Source organism: Loxodonta africana, chromosome 9 (genome assembly GCF_030014295.1).
Source record: "Loxodonta africana isolate mLoxAfr1 chromosome 9, mLoxAfr1.hap2, whole genome shotgun sequence".
Lineage (NCBI taxonomy): Eukaryota > Metazoa > Chordata > Mammalia > Proboscidea > Elephantidae > Loxodonta > Loxodonta africana.
The window spans coordinates 7,925,171-7,946,630 of NC_087350.1; the positions used below are offsets into that span (position 1 = coordinate 7,925,171).

General features: G+C 44.9%; 1 protein-coding gene across 9 annotated transcripts in view; it reads left to right on the plus strand.

Annotated features, from left to right (window-relative positions):
• The window catches only part of SYK (spleen associated tyrosine kinase), a 133,298-nt gene extending 113,190 nt beyond the window's left edge, over positions 1-20,108 (plus strand). For 2 of the 9 annotated variants that reach the window (XM_064291034.1, XM_064291035.1), the window contains exons 12-14: positions 951-1,091; positions 1,777-1,889; positions 12,824-12,966. In XM_064291034.1, the coding sequence (XP_064147104.1) occupies positions 951-1,091; positions 1,777-1,889; positions 12,824-12,908 (339 nt within the window). In that variant the 3' untranslated portion in view covers positions 12,909-12,966. Of the gene's footprint in view, positions 1-950; positions 1,092-1,776; positions 1,890-12,823; positions 12,970-13,017 lie in introns of those variants that run through there. The other 7 variants (XM_064291027.1, XM_064291029.1, XM_064291033.1 and 4 more) reach the window with 4 other exon arrangements.
• Positions 20,109-21,460: the final 1,352 nt, after the last annotated feature.

Consider the following 21,460-nt stretch of genomic DNA (forward strand, 5'->3'; position numbering starts at 1 on the left):
GGGTATATACCTGGGAAGACAATTGCTGTAGAGCCGTTATGAGTCAAAATCAACTTGAGGGCACCAGGTTTGGTTTTTAGTTATGGCAGCTGTACCATACGAGGAACCACCAGATTTTTTCCACAATGGCTGTACCATTTCAGATTCCCACCAGCAGTGGATGAGGGCTGCAGTTTCTCCATATCCCTTCAACACCTTTTATTTTCTGGATTTTTGTTTGTTTGTTTGTTTTAACCTTACCCATCTTAGTGGGAGTAAAATAATATCTCATTGTGGTTTTGATTTGCATTTCTCTGATGGCTAATGGTGTTGAGCATCTTTTCATACATCTGCTGACCATTTGAATATCCTCTTTGGTGAATTATCAGTTCCTGTTCTTTGCCCAGTTTTTGATTGAGGTATTTGTCTTTTTCTTGTTAAGCTGTAGAAATATTCTATATATGTTAGATATTAAACTTTATCAGCTATGTCATTTCCAAAGACTTTTTCCCAGTCTGTAGGCTGTCTCTTTACTCTTTTGATGAACTTAACTATTTAACTTTTATGAGGTCCCAGTTATCTATTTTGTTTTCTGTTGCTTGCATATTTGTTGTGTTTAATAATCTATCATTGAAGAAAATTTGGTCCCACAGCTTTGGTCCTATATTTTGGTCTAAGAGCTTTATGGTTTTAGGTTTATGGTTTCATTTCTAATGATGGTTCTCTACTTGCTTAGTCATCCCTGGGTGGTCCAAATGGTTAACCACTTGACTATTGACCAAAAGGTTGGCAGTTCAACCCACCCAGAGGCCCCTCGGAAAACAGGCCTGGTGATCTGCTTCCAAAAGGTCGCAGCCTTGAAAGCCCTATGGATCAGTGTGCTGTGTACGCATGGGGTTGCTGTCAGCCAGAATCGACTTGGTGGCAACTGACAGCAACAACAACAATAACTCAGCTTGCTTTGTTTGCAGGCCCAGACTCACGGGAAGTGGCCTGTGAAGTGGTACGCTCCTGAATGCATCAACTACTACAAGTTCTCCAGCAAAAGTGATGTCTGGAGCTTCGGCGTGCTGATGTGGGAAGCCTTTTCCTATGGACAGAAGCCTTATCGGGTGAGCCAATAGTGTTTCCTTCATATTTATGTGGCCATTAGGACAGATATGCAACCAGGTTATCTCTCCAGGAACCTAGAAATCACAAAATCTGTATACCTGTTCAGAGTCTTGCACTACCTTTTGAATGGGACAGTTAATATGATCTCACTTTATTCTAAATTGAAAAAGAAATATGTGACGTTAACTGAACGTTATGTATTTTTTTCCGTTGTGCATTACACATATAAATGTGAATAAATATATACCCCCATCATCATTAACTGGAGTTGAAATAGAAATAAAGACTTCATACAATATCAAATTTGCAGCTCAGTTACATTTTTTAGACTTTTTAAAGTATACTACATATACAGAAAAGTACATAAATGCTAGGATATAGCTGGATAAATTGTTACAAATGGAATGCACCCATGAAACCAGCGCCCAGGTGAAGAAACAGAACAGAACCCCAGAAGCCCAGTCTCTACCCGATCCCACCAAAGACACAAGCCTTGCCCCAAGGGGAACCCCATCTGCCCTCTAGTATCATAGATTAAATTCTCCTGTTTTTGTACTTTATATCATTGAAATCATACGTCATACCCTCTTGTGTCTGTATATGTTGGGGGAGAGGATTGGTTGGTTGTTTTGCTTTACTGAACAGTATGTTTTAAAAGCTGAGGTACATTTTGCATGTTTTCAGGGAATGAAAGGAAGTGAAGTGTCTGTTATGCTAGAGAAGGGAGAAAGGATGGGGTGCCCTCCAGGCTGTCCAAGAGAGATGTACGAGCTGATGACCCTGTGCTGGACATACGAGTGAGTACTGGACCCCTCCCTCCCATGCGTGCAAATGCTCTGGAGGCAGATGGGCTGCTGGGCGTTAAAAAGAAGCATCAAGCCTGTCTTTTCATTAATTGGGAATGTGCTCCCTTCTAAACAAGCGATGGACGGGGGAGAAAAACAACTGCCTCTGCTTTAAAGTACCTTGCTTCCTGGACTGTGCACATGAACTCTTTAGAATCTAAAGAATAATTTCAGACAATTACTCTAACATCTAGGGTTTTAAAATTTCAGTGTAGATAATAATGGGGGACAAGTCAAAGTAAAAAAGATGCTTCTAAGAGTCTGGTGCTTTGTACCACATTTGGGAATTGAGGATGACAAAAGGGTTTAACAGGAGCATATATACTCTCCTGGTTTGTGAATTGCCTTTATTAGTGAGCCGTGGATTCTCTAAGGTAGCACTTCTCTGGAAGCTACAGAGATCTAGGATCAGGGGTCCTCAGTGTCTGTCTTGGCTGGATCGTGTCTCTTGCCTAGTCGGTCACGGGTGCTGGCGCATCCTTTAAAGTACACATGAGTGCTGTACTCAGGTGACGTCTGGGCACCTGGGAGGGGAAGAGAATACACTGCTCCTAGGAATTAGAGAAGCAGACTTTCTCCTCCCAGGGCCTGGCAGCCGTGTGAGTGTGCCTTGTGGTAGCCGAGCCTCCACTCCCGGAACTTTGACAGTGGTGTGTGCACTTAGAGGCCTGGAGCTTAGAGATGAGGTGATTAAGAGCAGCTCTGGAATTTGCCATAGATTGGATACTTAGAGAACTCAGGCTTGCCTCAGATATGACTGCGGCCTTGCTGGAAAACATGGGAGGCTGAAGACGTTCCGAAAGCTTTCAGAATCTACCTGGTATTTAAGCTGTAACTGCTGGGGACATCGCCACACCACAATCAGGAGTTGAAGTAAAGAATCTCATTGATCAACAAGCAACCCAGAGGGTCAGCAGCAAAGGGAGAGGGCAGATCATTGGGCAGATGTTTTCCTGCCCCCAGCTGCTGACAGGGAGCAGGCCTGGCAGATGCCTTCCCTTGCCAAAGGAGCCTATCTACACCCTGAGGGATCTGCCTTGACCACAGTTGTTGGTGCAAGGAGTCCCTCAGTGGTACAAAAAAACACCTTCGGCTGCTAACCAAAAAGTTGAAGGTTCGAGCCTACCCAGAGGCGCCTTGGAAGAAAGGCCTGAGGACCTCCTTCCAAAAAATTAGTCTTTGAAAACCCTGTGGAGCAAAGTTCTCCTCTGACATACTAGGGGTTGCCATGAGTCAGAGTTAATTCAATGGCAGCTGGTTTGGGTCTTTTTTGGTTTGGTTAGTGTTAAAGGGATATCAAAGTGTCCGTAAGAGAAAAGTGTTATTAATGAATTTTAGAGAGGACCCCATTTCTTGAATCTCATCTCAGTTCTCCCCAAGCCCAAACTAAAATTGTGAGAACCTTGATGGAGTGTGTGGGGCAGCTATTTTGAAATTGAAATTGAAGGTCTAGTCTAGAAAATCAGGGGGTGGGGGAAATACATGGAGAAACAGGAGAGGAATTAACTCCCAGGGTGAGGCTGTAGACTGTGTAAAGATGCTGTGTGCCTGTGCTGCGAGTCTCATCCCAGCCTGTCTCATTCCATGGCACTCCCTCCCAAAATGATGTGAAGGCTAGGACCAGGGGATATGAGGGGTGAAGGAAGCACCTGCCCTCAGACTTTCCGAGGGGGCCCATAAATGTGCGTCGGCGACGAATCCTTTGTTTTCAACAGAGTTCCGAAAGACCTATAAACTGCTGAGAACGGCGCCGGCTTTTCCTGGCTTTTACTGGTAGCATAAGCTCTGCTGTACCCTGGAGGCCCTGGCCTATTGGCTCAGTTCACGAGAGCTGGGCACAGGTGGTGGGCCTCACAGCTCGCCTTCTTCAGTGCACACCATCGCGACCCTCTGAGGTCCACCCAACCTTTCCTTCCCAAGGTCAACGCTGGGGTCAAATGTCCAGCAGTGGCATGCACTGCGAGTACGGGCCCTAGGGCCCCGGGAGCAGACCACCAGCCCTCCTGTGAGGGTGAGTGTCCCTGTGGCCAGGCTTCATCCTACCTCAGCTTCCGTGGGGGCAAGTGTACTTCAGATTGTTGTGAGACAAATGAAGAAACCTGGAATTAAAATAAGCTGGGACCAAAAACCCCACTGCCACTGAGTTGATTCCAACTCATGTGACCCTATAGGACAGAGTAGAACTGCTCCATAGGATCTCCAAGGAGCGACTGGTGGATTCGAACTGCTGACCTTTTGGTTAGCAGCCGAGCTCTTAACCACATTTGTGTTTGACTTTAATACTTACCATGTTTCTTTCTGCCTGCTGCTGCTTTGTGGCAGATATTTAACGGCAAGGAGTTGGATGTGGGTGGGGGAAGGGGTTCAGGGATGGATTGGGGTGGTGGGCGATAGGCCTTTGGGGTGAGCTGCAGTGGGGGCCATGGTGCAGCCAGGGTACCACCTTCCACTTGTCTCTCAAGGGCAAGACAAGGGCTGCCAAATGCTGCTAGCACCTTGGTACATTCTTGGGGTTCCTTAGGGAGCTAGAGCACAGCCAGCTCTGCCTGCCTCAGCCCTCAGCTGTTTCTGCCGTTATTGCCAGAATGATCCACTAGGGGGGTGATTCAAGGGAAAACAGCTTCCTGGTAGTCACCGATATTACAGCAAACAAGAAAAAGCTTCTTTGTTCAAAATTATTTCAAAATATATGCTCCCAAAAGGCAAAGGAAGAACACCAAGGTCACACGACAACTAAGAACCCAAGAGACAGAAAGGGCCACTTGAACCAGAGACCTACAATATCCTGAGACCAGAAGAACAAGTTGGTGCCCGGCCACAATCGATGTCTGCCCTGTCAGGGAGCACAAGAGACAACTCCTGAGGGAGCAGGAGACCAATGGGATACAGACCCCAAATTCTCATTAAAAGACCACACCTAATGGTATGATTGCGACTAGAGGAATCCCAGAGACAATGCTCCCCAGAACTTCTGATGGCACAGGACAGGAACCAACCCCGAAGACAAATCATCAGGCATGAAAAGGACTGGTCAGTGGGGGGGAGAGAGATACTGATGAAGAGTGAGCTAATTAAATCAGGTGGACACGGGAGAGTGTGTTGGCAACTCTTGACTGGAGGGGGGATGGGAAGATAGAGAGAGAGGGAAGAAGGTAAAATTGGCACGAAACGAGAGACTGTAAGGGCTGACTCAATAGGGGGAGAGCAAGTGGGAGAAGGGAGTAAGATGTATGTAAACCTACATGTGACAGACTGATTGGAATGGTAAATGTTCACTTGAAGCTTAATAAAAATTAAAAAAAAAAAAAAAATATATATGCTCCCAGCTGGAGACTTAACTGATGGTGTGTGTGAGATTTATAGGCAAGTGACGTACAAACTCAGTCCTGGGTCCAGCTCTTCAGGAATGCCAGCTTTCCGGTTCTGCTCCAGGAACTAGACAGATGGATAGATAACGAGGAACCATCCCAGGGTAACGATTCAGCAGAAGGGGAACTTTGTCTAATCCTAAGTAGTCAGAAGAACGCATGGTGGTTCAGTGGTAGAATTCTTGCCTCCCTTTCGGGAGATCTGAGTTCGATTCCTGGCCAAGGCACCTCCATGGCAGACACCGCCTGTCTGTCAGTGGAGGCGTGTGTGTTGCTGTGATGTTGAACAGGTTTCAGTGGAGCTTCCAGAGTGAGACAGACTAGGAAGAAAGGCCTGGTGATCTACTTCTGAAAATCAGCCAGTGGAAGTCCTGTGGACCACCACGGTCCGACCCACAGCCAACCCTGATGAAAGTGCAGGACCGGGGAAGTGCTTTGTTCTGTCGTGCATGGGGTCGCAATGAATGGGGGGCGGGGGGCAGGTAACTTGACAGCAGCTAACAACAACAAAGTAGTTAGATGATGTAGCTAAATGAAAAAAAAAAAAGGAAAAGAAGATTTCTTGTAATTCAAAGGCTCTGGAGCTAGCTTGTCAACACCGAGTCTCTTGGGAAGATACCCACCTATGCCCTCTGTGTTCTGTTCTGTTCTGTTTCGGGATGGGATCCTTGCGAGGACGTCAAAGGGACTTAGTGACGGAACCCTAAGAAGGTGAACATCACCCCCACGCCTCTCACTTTGCAAAGGGGAAAACAAGACACTCAGAGTATCACCCTATAACAGTCACACGCAGAGGCTGTGTTAAAGTCAGGAAGGAAACACTAGCTTTCAGAAAAACAGGAACCAGTAGAGAGGCCTCAATAAGTAAGTGTTTTCCAGAGTCAATTCATGTTCATATAATTAAAGATCGATGCAGGAAACCCGTCCACTACTGTTGAGTCGATTCTGACTCATAGCGACCCTGTAGGACAGAGTAGAACTGCCCCATAGGGTTTCCAAGGCTGTAAATCTTTACAGAAACAGACTGCCATATCTTTCTCTCATGGAGTAGCTGTTGGGTTCCAACCACTGACCTTTTGGTTAGCAGCTGAGGGCTTAAACATTATGCCCACAGGGCTCCTCCATGTAGGAAAAGCCCTTGCAAATTGAGAGAAGACGCTGGGATGCTTCATCCTAAAAAGTCTCCAATGGTCTCCACTGTTCAGGGGTGAGGATAGGCCTCTCTCTAAGGGAGAAAACCCTGGACATATGGGATTCCCTGAGACTGTGGAATGATCTAGCTGAGGGTCAGAATCCTCTTTAAAGATCTGTAAACCCAACATACAGGGAGAATTTTCCAGGGCCTTGGCAAGGTTTGCCCCTGGCTGCCTCCCACCCCAGATCCTCTCTGCCTCTGAGCCTGATGCATCCTAAAAGACCTGGGCACATTCAGTTGTTCCCCCTCGCTGCCTGAGTGTCTAATGTGTGCATGGCCACCTTTCCAGCCACTCGGGATAGCAGTGAGTGAAGCACAAGTAAGCAGGTAAGCCCCAGTCTCTGCCCTTGTAAGAACTTACAATGCTGTAGCGGGTGGGGAGGAAGGAGACGGCAAGCTTAAAGTAAGTACATTCTATGTTCTTTAGTTGTCCAGTGGAAATTCAAAACCTAGCAGGGCCCAGGGGTTGTGAATGTATGTCTGGAGTTTTAAAAGACCTCTGGTGTGGAGGTACTTTCTCAGTAGAAGGAAATGAGAAGATTGCCTGGACAAAGAGGATTATGGGAACTTCCAGAATGTGACGAAAGGAATAGAAGTGATCCCTATACATTCTCCAAGCTTTTTGAGGCTGTTTGTTTTTTCCCTAAAAAAACTCAGCCACTTTCACCTGTTAAAAATAATCAACCATCAACATACGAGCAGTTGATATTTGACAAAGGCCCCAAAGCAGTTAAATGGGGAAAAGACAGTCTTTTTAACAAATGGTGCAGGCATAACTGGATATCCATCTGCAAAAAAATGAAACAAGACCCATACCTCACTCCATGCACAAAAACGAACTCAAAATGGATCAAAGACCTAAATATAAAATCTAAAATGATAAAGATCATGGAAGAAAAAATAGGGACAACATTAGGAGCCCTAATACACAGCGTAAACAGTATACAAAACATTACGAACGATGCAGAAGAAAAAGTAGATAACTGGGAGCTCCTAAACATCAGACACCTGTGCTCATCCAAAGACTTCACCAAAAGAGTAAAAAGATTACCTACAGACTGGGAAAAAGTTCTTAGCCATGACATTTCTGATCAGCGCCTGATCTCTAAAATCTACATGATAGTGCAAAAACTCAACTACAAAAAGATAAATAACCCAATTAAAAAATGGGCAAAAGATAAGAACAGACACTTCAGTAAAGAAGACATTCAGGTAGCTAACAGATACGTGAGGCAATGCTCACAATCATTAGCCATTAGAGAAATGCAAATCAAAACAACAACGAAATTCCATCTCAGTCCAACGAGGCTGGCATTGATCCAAAAAACACAAAATAATAAATGTTGAAGAGGTTGTGGAGAGACTGGAACACTTTGCTGGTGGGAATGTAAAATGGTACAAACACTTTGGAAATTGATTTGGCACTTCCTTGAAAAGCTAGAAATAGAACTACCATAGGATCCAGCCATCCCACTCCTTGGAATATATCCTAGAGAAATAAGAGCCTTCACACAAACAGATCTATGCACACCCATGTTTATTACAGCACTGTTTACAATAGCAAAAAGATGGAAGCAACCAAGGTGCCCATCAATGGATGAATGGATAAATAAATTATGGTATATTCACACAATGGAATACTACACATTGATAAAGAACAGTGATGAATCTGTGAAACATAATCATAACATGGAGGAACATGGAAGGCATTATGCTGAGTGAAATCAGTCAGTTGCAAAAGGACAAATATTGTAGAAGACCACTATTATAAGAACTCAAGAAATAATTTAAACAAAGAAGAAAATATTCTTTGATGGTTATGAGAGGGGGAGGAAAGAAGGGAGGGAGAGGAGTATTCACTAATTAGATAGTAGATAAGAACTACTTTAGGTAAAGGGAAAGACAACACACAATACAGGCACGGTAAGCACTACTGGACAAAACCAAAAGCAAAGAAGTTTCCTATATTAACTGAATGCTTTGAAGGCCAGCGTAGCAGGGGTGGGGGTTTGGGGACCATGGTTTCAGAGGACATCTAAGTCAATTGGCATAATAAAACCTATTAGAAAACATTCTGCATCCCACTTTGGAGAGTGGCCCCTGGGGTCTTAAATGCTAGCAAGTGGCCATCTAAGATGCATCAATTGGTCTCAACCCACCTGAATCAAAGGAGAATGAAGAACACAAAGGACACAAGGTAATTACGAGCCCGAGACAGAAAGGGCCACATAAACCAGAGACTACATCGGCCTGAGACCAGAAGAGCTCGATGGTGCCTGGCTACAACCGATGACTACCCTGACAGGGAACACAACAGAGAACCCTTGAGGGAGCAGGAGAGCAGTGGGATGCAGACCCTAAATTCTCACAAGAAGACCAGACTTAATGGTCTGACTGAGACTAGAAGGACCCTGGTGGTCATGGCCCCCAGACCTTCTGTTGGCCCAGGACAGGAACCATTCCCAAAGCTAACTCTTGAGACATGGATTGGACTGGACAATGGGATGGAGAGGGATGCTGGTGAGGAGTGAGCTTCTTGGATCAGGTGGACACTTGAGACTATGTTGGCATCTCCTGTCTGGAGGGGAAATGAGAGGATGGGGGGCGGTTAGAAGCTGGTGGAATGGACATGAAAAGAGAGAGTGGAGGGAGGGAGCGGGCTGTCTTATTAGGGGGAGAGCAATTGGGAGTGTGAAGCAAGGTGTATATAAGTTTTTGCGTGAGAGACTGACTTAATTTGTAAACTTTCACGCAATAAAAATTTAAAAAAATCAAAACTGGAATATAAGACTTATTCTGAGCAGTTATTCTATGTGCATATAAGGAGACCATTTGGATCCCAGAAAAAGCAAATGGCTTGAAGAAGGTAGGTACAATGAGGCTTATAAAGAAAAGAACCAAACCAAACCAAAGCCTTTCCCTTCCAGTCAATTCCTGACTCATAGTGACCCTACAGGTCAGAGTAGAAGTGCCCCATAAGGCTTCCAAGGAACAGCTGGTAGATTCAAACTGCTATCCTTTTGGTTAGCAGCCAAAGGCTTTTCCACTTCACCACCAGGGCTCCATAAAAAGAAGTTGTTGGGTGCCACCGAGCCGGTTCCGACTCATAGTCGACCCTATAGGACAGAGTAGAACTGCCCCATAGGGTTTCCAAGGAGCACCTGGTGGGTTTGAACTGCCTACCTTTAGGTTAACAGTCGCGCTCTTAACCACTACACCACCAGGGCTCTGTAAAGAGAAGAAGAGGGAGAAATATCAACCATTGGCTAATCTTAACATGATTGACCCCTGACTTCCCACTTTACTGAGGTCAACTGATACCAAGTTACTTCTGGCTTGGCTGCCAATAATTTGGCTTTCCAGCCACCTGAAACTCTGAGACTTTTTGAGATTTAAATTAGAAGGTAGTTGTTTGATGACTATCCTTTTCTAGCAGGATAAGACAAATTTACATTGCTATAGAGCAGTTGCTGGTGGTTTTTGCAGTGTGAGTCAGGCTTTTTATGGTTAATATTTGGTTTTTTGGGTAAGAAAAAACTTAAAATCGAAGGTTTAAAATAAAACACTTTCACATACACACACCAGTTACCATCGAGCAGACTCTGACTCATGGTGACGTCGTGTGTCAGAGTGGAACTGTACTCCATAGAGTTTTCAGTGGCTGGTTTTTTGGAAGTAAATTGCCAGGCCTTTCTTCCGAGGTGCCTCTGCATGGACTAGAACTTCCAACCTTTCAGTTAGCAGCAGAGCACTTTAACCTTTTGCACCACCAGGGACTCAGGTGTCTGTAAAAATTTGTTTAGCGATTGCAAATTGTTGAAAACATTTACCTGTGGTTTACGTACATCAGTACTTCACTTGTCAACTGAGACAGGAAAGCAAAGCCTTGCTATAATAAAATTTATCATAGACAATGTCTGTGCTCTTGTTTCTGACATGACAGTTTTTTTTGAGCTTTAATAAGAGCACAGATATCACCTTCTCAGAAAATCCAGAGCCACCAATTTGAGATATGGGGAGGGAAAGTCTGAATTGTGTCCAGCTACTTTTTTCTACGGGATTAGGAATAAAAAATTAGATGCATGCCTGCAGCACAATGACCAACTAAATGTTTTCAGACACATACTTTTTTCTAGAATCACAAGGACACAGCCACTGAACCTGGATTAAAATGTTCTGACTTCTAGTGCAAAAATTGGAAACCTTGTTGAAATGAAGGTTTGGGCTCTGTAGGTCTGGAACGAGCCTGAGACTCTGCATTTCGCACAGGCTCCTGGTCACACCGGTGCTCGGGGCCAGAACCACACGGTGAGTATTGCAGGCTCTAGAGTCAGCCACTAGGGGCACAACCATTCATAGTCTCATGCCTGCAAAGATCCAACACTTAAGAGATCATGATGAAAAATACAACCATTCATTTCCACTGATCAGGAGCAAAGGAGAAAGAAGGAAACCAAAGACTCAAAGAAGAAACTAGTCTATAATACTAATAGTCTACAAGAACCACGGCCTCTTCTACTCTAAGATCGGAAGAACTAGATGGTGCCCGGCTACCACTTCTGACTATTCTAATCAGGACTACAATAGATGAACCCTGATAGAATGGGAGAAAAACGTGGAATAAAACCTCAAATTCTTAAAAAATCTAGACTTACTGAACTAGTTGAGATTGGAGGACTCCCTGAGTCTGTAACCCTGAGATAGTCTTTAAACCTTGAAACAAAACTAGCCCCTGAGGTCACCTTTTAGCTAATAACAGATTAAAAAAAACCCACTGCCATCGAGTCGAGTCCGACTCATAGCGACCCTATATAGGCTCACAAAATAAGAAAATAACCCCCCTGAGTACTGTGCTCCTTTAAAAAATAATCTATATGAGACCAAAAGGTCAACAATTACTTTAAAACAAAGATGAGAAGAAGGTAAGGGAGCAGGGAAACTAGTTTAATGGAATGGAGCAACAAGAATGGAAATAATGAGAGTTTTTATATATTATGAAGAATGTAACCGACATCACTGAACAATTTGTGTTGAAATTGTTAAATGGGAACCTCAACTGTTGTGTAAACCTTTACTGAAAACACAAAAAATTATTTTAAAAAGACCATAATCAGCACGTTTTCATAAACTCATTATATTAGTTTCCTAGATCTGCCATAACAAAATACTACAAATAAGGTGGCCTAAAAATTTATTGTCTCACAATTCTGGAGGCTATCTATAGTGGTGCAGTTGTTAAAAGCTTGGCTGCTAACCAAAAGGTCAGCAGTTCAAATCCATGGGTGCTCCTTGGAAATCCTATAGGGCAGTTCTACTCTGTTCTATAGGGTCCCTATGAGTCAGAATTGACTCAATGGTACTGGTTTTTTGTTTTTTTTTTAATTAGAAATCAAGATTCCGGCAGAGCTATGGTCTCTCTGAAACCTCTAGGAAAAGATCCTTCCTTGCCTCTTCCAGCTTTTGGTGGTTGCTTGCTGGAAGTGAAGAGGACTTGAAACACTTACTGATGAAGATCAAAGACCACAGCCTTCAGTATGGATTACACCTCAACATAAAGAAAACAAAAATCCTCACCACTGGACCAATGAGCAAATCATGATAAATGGAGAAAAGATTGACGTTGTCAAGGATTCATTTTACTTGGATCCACAATCAACACCCATGGAAGCAGCAACCAAGAAATCGAAAGACGCATTGCATTTGGGCAAATCTGCTGCAAAAGACCTCTTTAAAGTATTAAAAAGCAAAGATGCCACCCTGAGGACTAAGGTGTGCCTGACCCGAGCCATGATGTTCTCAATCACCTCATATGCATATGAAAGCCGGACAGTGAGTAAGGAAGACTGAAAAAGAATTGATACCTTTGAATTATGGTGTTGGCAAAGAATATCAAATATACCATGGACTTCCAGAAGAAGGAACAAATCTGTCTTGGAAGAAGTACAGCCAGAATGTTACTAAGAAGCAAGGATGGTGAGACTTTGTCTTGTGTACTTTGGACATGTTATCAGGAGGGACCAGTCCCTGGAGAAGGACATCATGCGTGGTAAAGTAGAGGGTCAGTGAAAAAGAGGAAGACCCTCAACAAGATGGATTGGCACAGTGGCTGCAACAATGGGCTCAAACATAGCAACAATTGTGAGGATGGTGCAGGATCAGGCAGTGTTTTGTTTTGTTATACACAGGGTCACTATGGGTTGGAACTGACTTGGCGGCACCTAACAACAACAAGCAATCCTTGGTATTCCTTGGCTTGTAGATGCCTCACTCCAGTCTCTAAGCCTGTCTCGTATAATGTTCTCCCTGTGTCTCTCCCCTTATAGAGACAACAGTCGTACAGGATTAGGGTCCACCCTAATGGCCTCATCTTACCTTGATAACATCTGCAAAGACCTTAGTTCCAAGTAAGGTCACATTCACAGGTGCTGGGGTTGAGACTTCAACGTATCTTTTTGGGGGACACAATTCACCCCACAACATACACTGACAAACAATAATCTATCTCTTTGCTTTTTAGGGTGGAGAACAGGCCTGGATTTGCAGCAGTGGAGCTGCGGCTGCGGAATTACTACTACGATGTGGTTAACTAACCGCCCTAGTTCTGTCTGTGGCTGCCTTTGATCGCCAAACAATCACAGGAAAATGTACAGAAATGAGTTGGTTTTGACTGCTTCCATCACCCTCTGCCCGTTGTGGGGGCGAGCCTCATGTGGAACACGCCTGGACAGCTGTAACCCAAAGCCTGCCCCAGGGCACGCCCTCCAGAAAGCAAGCACAGCTACAGAACATCTGTGTGAAGAAAGATGGGCAGCACGATCAAAGGGCTGCCTGATCTGTTCGTTTTCTTCTATGTATAGTTTTCATGACAGGTTGTTTTTAGGAGCCATTTACAGATTCCTTTTCTGTCTTTCCAGTCCTTGGAATCCTGTGATGTATTTGAATACGAGCAGGCCCAGAGGCCTGACCAGGGACATTCTCACCACATGGTACGTAGCACTGCTGCACTCAGAATTCTCAGAGCGTCCCAAGGATGCAGCTAGAACATGACTTGTGAAATGCAAGAGCGGAAGGGAAGAGAAGAAAGGAACTTGGCTGCCTTCAGAATGTGGCTTTGACAGCCCTCGTGACTGATGCCTGGCTGCTGAAAAGCATTCCTGAGTATAAAAATGCTTTGAAGTTTTTTGGTTTTTTTTTTTTTGAATTGAGCTCAACCAGTACATGAAGCTGGTTAAGGGGGCGGGGGGGAAGTCTGGAACCTGCTTTTGCTCTGTGTTATGAGACAGAAGACTTATATCTATGTGAAAAATGAGGACGATTTGAATGAATTAGCTTGGCATACTTTCCCCCAGAAATCCTCTCTCCCACAGACCATCTTGAAGATGCTTGTATGTAACTAGTAAATCAAGTTCTGTATTGGATACTGCATAGGGTGGGTGGGATGTCTGCCATCTTGAGTCTGAGAGAGAAGGCTGGGTTTCTGGTTGTGGGTTTTTGGCAGATTACTTCAGGCTGGTATCTACTGAATGTGGTCCCAATGTCCTCTCAGAGCGTGCTGCCAAAACTCCCCCACCCCATTTTTTCTGTACCCTTAATGGAGAAAACATGGTGGCTCAAGACTCCTAAAGTTGAGTTTCCAAAAGTGTGAATTCATGATCAAACTACAGACCCCGACTGTCACCACATATAGGCCTTACTGAGTATGTTAAGTGTGACTTTGGGTTGAAGACACAGACCTAATAGTTCCCATAGTCTTAGCTACTCTTTTTCTTAGTGTTTGATCTTATACACATCATCAGCCATTGATACTAGTATTGCCTGTGGCCCTTGAAAATTAAAGAGATTACTGTGTCCATGGATACACATGAACTTGGAACCATCTCATCTTCAGCTACACCTAAGACATTTTCCAGTGTATCCCCAGATGATGAGCAGTAGAGAAAGCCGTCCTCCTGACGGAGGGGATCAAGGTGTGGAGAAAGGCAGCAACCGGTACCTTGACTTAGCCAAAGAAGATACAAGTCACTTGTAGGACGTGTCCTAAGAAATTTTTAAAAGCCACTCAAGCTTTTCGAAATTATGCTACCTGGTGGTTTAGTCATTTTGTTAAAGACAGGATGGATCCCTGTGTGCTGAAATTGCTGGGCAGATGCCCTACACACTTATAGTCCCTGAAATTAAAAACATAAATGACAAAAATCTATGTTGGTGAGGACATATTCATACTGAGAATTGTAAAAGGATGGGTTGGGTATGCTGGGTTTGGGTGAAGCAGTGATCCTCTCTGAGAAACAGGTTATGATGCTGAATTCTTGGTGCCTTCCTTCTTTTATCCCCATGGTGTACCTGTAATAAAAATCACACAATTACTGGAACAGGTAGCAGTGTAGATAGTAAATGTATAGAGTTTATACCTTCTTTGGGTGTGATTTCCCAAACTCCTTGGCAGTAGCTCCTATCCTGCTAGGAGTCTGGGGATGGAAAACATCCAGAATGTGAGTGGATAAGAGTGATGAGGGGCCTCTCTCCCCTCCAGAAGGCCAACCAGGGAGGCAGGGCCCCTCTCTGTCTCAGACTGTCTCTCGGGCCTCTCCCCTTGGTAGAGCAGCTCCTGTGTGTGTAGGCTACCTTCTGTGGCCAGTGTGTGGAAGTCTTGGCCAGTGAAAATGGTGCCTGCGGCTATGAATAGTCCTCCTTCCCCATGGATAACAAGGAGGGCAAATAGAGAAAGGCAGGTTAACTGAAGAAGAATTTATAATGGTGAAAAGGGGTAAATTTGAAAGGTTGAGGAAAGGTTTCCAGGGCTTCTTACAGGCCATCTAGCTTGGGCTGCTGGCACCATCCTTCTGGATTGTTCTAACTAGGTCTCAGTATGGGATCTGGGCTCATTCTTTGTGCCTTTCACCTTTAGCAGGGAATAAGGGAGCATCACAGACAAGCTGACCAACATCACATTGATGGTGGGTGCCACATACCTTATCCCCAGCGGAACCAAAGGTTTCTACTGGAAACAATCCACTCAGCAGTTAAAGTAATTACATGCATGTTTTTAATTTGGGCGTGTCCTTCACCCACATTTTTTGTCACCTAGCCATGCTTTTACTTGTTAAGTGGTATCTTCATATTTACATCAGACCAAATGACTGCAGGTGTGCCTAGATTGCCACCTGCAGAGGTGACCACTCAGTTTTTAGGCCTCCCAGCCTCCCAGAGAATCCACTCAGCTTCATAGCAGTGTATTGTATTTCCCATGCTTTTCAGAAGAGCTCCATTTTGTCACTGTATTTTTTAAAGCTATGATTTTTAATAAAATTTTAAAATTAGCTTTGTGATGATTTTTATGAAAGTTATTGGAATAGTTGGATCAACAGTCAATGCCCATGGAAGCAGTAGTCAAGAAATCAAACGACATATTGCGTTGGGAAAATCTGTTGCAAAAGATCTCTTTAAAGTGTTGAAAAGCAAAGATGTCACTTTGAGGACTAAGGTAATCCTGATCCAAACCATGATATTTCCAGTTGCCTCATATACATGCAGAAGCTGTACAATGAATAAGGAAGACCGAAGAAGAATTGATGCCTTCGAATTATGGTGTTGGCGAAGAATATTTAATATACTATGGAGTGCCAGAAGAACGAACAAGTCTGTCTTGGAAGAAGTACGACCAGAGTACTCCTTGGAAGAGAAGATGACAGACTTCATCTCACATACTTTGGACATATTATCAGGAGGGCCCTGGAGAAGAATATCATGCTTATAAGGTAGAGGGTCAGTGGAAAAGAGGAAGACCCTTAATAAGATGGATTGACTCAGTGGCTGCCATGGTGGGCTCAAACACAGCAACGATTGTGAGAATGCCACAGGACTGGGCAGTGGGTTGCTATGGGTCAGAACCAACTTGACAGCACCTGACAACAACAAGGAGGTTACACTGTCAAATGAGTGGTGTTAACCAGCATGCACATGTTTTTTAACAGATTGTATTGACAGTGTGGGGACTAGAATTTTATGTCCCCAGCCCTGTTCTAGAAGGACGGGTATATACAGGCCCCTCTCTAAGCTTCCGTGCAGCCCAGAAGGGGGCCTGTTGAGGAGACACTAGCCCTCCAGGAATGCCCTTCTCTTCTGTTCACAAGCAAGGCACTCGGAGACTCGTGGGTGGTCGGAGATCTATACAGCAGTGTGCCATACAGCCAAGTCCTACCCACAGAGGACAGGGCAAGGAAACCCCAAAATGGGGCCAAGCAGGGAGTGGGTTGTGATTTTTCCCTTTCCCTGTGAAGATAGCATAAGGAGCATTCGGGTAGCCCCGAAAAGAATTCTTAGTCCCAAGATCCTTCTGTTCTGAGGGAGATTCTTCACACACATACATACACGTGCACGCATACACGACACGTGTACACTACATACACTACAAACATACAGACCACACACATACATGAACCCATGCCACATACACATATACACCACACACGAACACATTTCTATTACACAATACATAAATGCCCACCACTCACACATATACTGTATACACACGTATACCACACACAAACACACAACCTTACTCCAAATAACCACCTAAATATCAGCATGGGGAATTAATGCTGCTCACAGAAGTAGCCTCATAGGTATGTTCATTTCTTCCCTTCAGTCCTCACTGGCCCTGGGGGCTGGGACTTAAAGGACTCTGCCTGTCACGAAGTGTCCTTGCTAGCCCACTGGAGGCCCTCTCTTCTTTCAAGCTCGGTCAGAACTGTGAGGAGATTAGGGGTTAGTTGGCCTAACCTCTGTTGGTAAGCTCTGAGTCCTGGGACAACACCTAGATAGAAGAACAGACTGTGAGAACAGGCGGCAGGTGATACTGCAGTCCGCATGGTGAGGAGAGCATGAGCTGGGACTAAAACCCGGGTCTCCAGCCATCTTTGCTTGGGCAGGTCATACAAACTCAGCCTCCAGTTTTCTTACCTTTAGATGAGGGTCAGAGGGCCTGGCTCAGTGCTGTGGGGCCTGTATTTTAGGAATGTCAGTGAGACCTACCATTGGTGCCCCAAGGCCTTAGGCTACCTCGGTGGCCAGGAATTCTCCAGCCAGCAGATGGCGCTATGTCATAGCTTAAGAAATACAGGTATCTTTTGGTTTCCGATCCTAAAGCCTTACTGGGTGCCACCGAATCTATTTTCGACTCATAGCAACCCCAAGTGAAACAGTAGAGCTGCCCCACAGGGTTTTCTAGGCTGTAATATTTATGGGAGCAGATCACCAGGTCTTTCTCTCACAGACACACTGGATGGGTTCAAACTGCCAACACAGCAGAGCCCCTAACTGTCACACCACCAAGGCTCCTTGAACCTTAAACTACCAGGGCTAAACCCATTGTGATGATGTCTTGTTGCATTTGAAGTGTGAGGATGGCAGCTTCCTTTGCTGCTCTGTTGCTGCAGCTTTTTACTAATGTGAGTTCAAGCAGGGAGAGCTTTTAAGGCCTGTGCTTATCTTTCCAAGATTAGGAGGAGAATTCCAGTAAGAAAAAAACAGCTGCTGTCAAGTCAGTTCCAACTCATGGCAGCACATATGTGTCAGAGCAGAACTGTGCTCTGTGGAGTTTTCAGTGGCTGATTTTTGGGAAGTAGATCACCCGGCCTTTCTTTCAAGTCTCTGGGTGGACTCGAACCTGCAACCTTTCAGTTAGTAGTGGAGCATGGTAACCATCTGCACCACTCAGAGACTCCAGAAGGGGACTTCGGAACTGGTAAATACACGGATTCTCAGTTCAGGGAAGAGGGAAGCATTTTGAAAGAACCAAAATGAGATTTGGGTTTTTTTCTTTGTTTGTTTTATCTTTTAGCTCAGGTTACACCAAACCAGTATTTCCTACCTCAGGTAGCAGTTGTCTCCTTCTCATGGAGAACGCCTCGTGGTCTCTGGGGGGGGAAGCCATCCCCGCTCAGGGAACACAGCCTGACTGAATCACCACATTGTCTCAGGTGTTAGGAGCCCAGCCAGGGCAAAGCACGCAAGGTCCTGCATTCATGCCCGTTCACACATCCTCACAAGCCAGTCCAGCAGAAGAGAAGCCTGAGGAACGTTCCACAAAGTGTCTTTCAAGGGATGTTAGTCTAGAAGACTAAAGATTTGCTGGGCAACAGCAGGCTCCTGATTGAATAACTTCAGAAAACACCGAGTGTATTCCCACCTTACTATCACAATGCCTATTAGCATATTAAAAGCACCAAGGAGTATTGCAACAAAAACCTTTTTAGAATTTTTTCTTACTCAACATTGTCCCTACTTTTTGACCACAGAACTACTGTTGTGCTCAGTGTGTATTAGCATGACGGTACTGGTGTTCCTCCAATGCACTTTGGGAAACCTTACCCAACCCAGAGGTGCCTCAGAAGACAGTCCTGGGGATCTACTTTCAAAAACTCGGCCACTGAACACCCTATAGAGTGAAGTTTCTACTGACACACACGGGGTCACCACGAGTTGGGGTCGACTCAACAGCTGCTGATTTACCAAACATTAGGGAGGAATCTCTAAACGGGAATACTAGGCAACTGTGGAGGAGGTGATTCTGCCCCCTGAAATCATGCCGAGTGAGCAGTCACCTGTTCTTATTAGCTTATTAATAAGGCTGCTTATGAAGAGCCCTGTGCAGTCATGTTCTCAAATGTTGATTGTTGGCACATCGCATATTCTCTCTCACACACAACACACCGGGACACATATAATCACTCTTTCCTTCAATGAAAAAAAAGAAACAACGGCATTTCGACACAGCAGAATAAGTTGATGTTTCATTACAGAGAGCTCTTCTTAAGCCCACTTCTTTATTATTTTGTGGTTTTAGAACATTAACCTAGAGGAAGAAATAATATGCTCCCAGAGCTGCCACCACACATCCAGTAAGCATCCACCAAGATTCCAGAACCTTCTGAGCTGTGAGTCAACCCTTCCTTTAGTTTGCCTGAGCTCACTCAGCTGACCGGCTTGTCACTGCCGGGACGGCCCACTTAAGGTGAGTTAGCCAACACAGTGATGCTCACAGCCCACGCGCGGAGGACGTTTCCAGGAGCTATTTTTTTTAGCTCAGCGTTATTTTACCAAAGCCATGAGTCATAAGACTTTAAGCTTTCACAGTCTTTGAGGTTTTTCAGTGACTCAGTTTTCCACCACTGTCCTTAAACTGTGGAACAATGACTGAAAAATGTATATTGTTCGTAAACGATTTTTCTCTTATTCATAAAAATACAGAGGCAGGGTTCTGGTCCTGCTTTATTCTCCACAACTATCAAACGACATTGCAAGTTTGTATAAAGCACTCAGGGGTGACAAGCGTGTTGAAATACGGTGCTGTAATTACTTCACTGCTTGGGAGCGGCTGGTTGATTCATTCCCTCCCCGACACGGGAGTAAAGGAGATGCTTCTGCCCCAAGACAGAGAGAATTTAAGCTGAGGAGATTCATTACATGAAAAGGTAGTGCCCAGTTAAAGCTTAGCAAGGAACAAATAGTATTTTAATAGCCCTGTTTTCTGCAATCAAAACATTTAGACCCTTGTTCATTTTAGGATTTAAAAAAAAAAAAAAAACCCATTGCCTTTGGGTCAATTCCGACTCATAGCTCACCTCTTTAATAAAATATCCATTCCCTAATGTTTTGCTATGAAAAATCTTTTCTCAATGTCATTCCAGTACTTTATTCTTGTGCACTAAGTGATGGCCTCCCACACACTGCTTTTGGTTTAGGGGAAGGGTTGCCGGCCCATTCGGAGTCCTTGCTTGTGTGTGTTTTGGAGACACAGGGTCTAAGATCAGCTGGTGGAGCCTGCGTTCTTTCGTAACGTTTTTCCAGCATTCTGTGAGGGTGTGTCTGTGTTTATGTGTGGAATAGGTGTCTTTATCTTTTATTTTTCTAGATCTTCATGTACTCAATATTCCTGTCAACATGACAATAACTTTTAATTGTATTAACCAGCTTGATTATAGTTCTGCCACCTTTGGTTCTCCTACCTACCGGGCATTTAGTTCAGTTTCACCCTGCCCCGACTGGAGGTAACGTAGAAGGTCAGGGGAAAAGAAGACCTTCAGCGAGGCGGATTGACACAGCGGCTGCAACAACAGACGCAAGCATCGAGCATAACGAAGATAGTGAGGAGGGCTCAGGACCAGGTAGTGTTTTGTTCTCTTGTACATGGGGTCACTGTGAGGTAGAACTGACTCAACGGCACCTAACAACAAGTGGATCTGAACTTAGGGCATGGGGCCCCCATCCTCCTTACATCACCAGCCAGTTGGCTCTATTATGGCCACTCCTATTGCTGCAGTAAAAAGAAAACCGGAGAGAGAAATTGAAGCCCCAGGTAGGCTGGTACACTTTGACTTACCATTTAAGTCCCGTAAAAGCCAAGTATTTCTTTTCCCAATGAAAGACCTGCCTTTCCTGCGCTGCTCAGATGGTGGCCTCGGCACTGAACCCACACCAGGCAACGAGGTGGGCTGGTGCTGGGCGCAGGATGTCCTCACCGTCATCTTTGATAAAGGGAAGAGGAGGATTTGGCGAGAAGCAGAGGGTGGTATCCTCTCCACGTCTATAGGTGCTTTCTCAGAGGACTCGGGTGTTTCCCGGAACGCAGGGTGCCTACCACTGAGCCGGAATGAGAAGCTGCCCGTCAGACAAACACTTCATCTCTCCGGCGATCCCTGCGCAGCAGCTGATGGGTGAGCGGCGCCGAGGAGGGGCCCGTACTGCAGTGTCGGTAGCCCACCCTGGCCGAGATTCTTTCACAGAAGAGCCCCGCAGCCTCCCTGGCACTGCCGACTGACAGGGTGGGGACACCTCCCTGTGCCTCTGACCACTAGTAATTCTTGGAGATGTCGCCTCTTTTTTCTTTTTATTGTGGTAAATATGTAACAAAACATTTGCTGTTTCAACGTTCTTCGCATGTGCAGTTCCGCGGCATT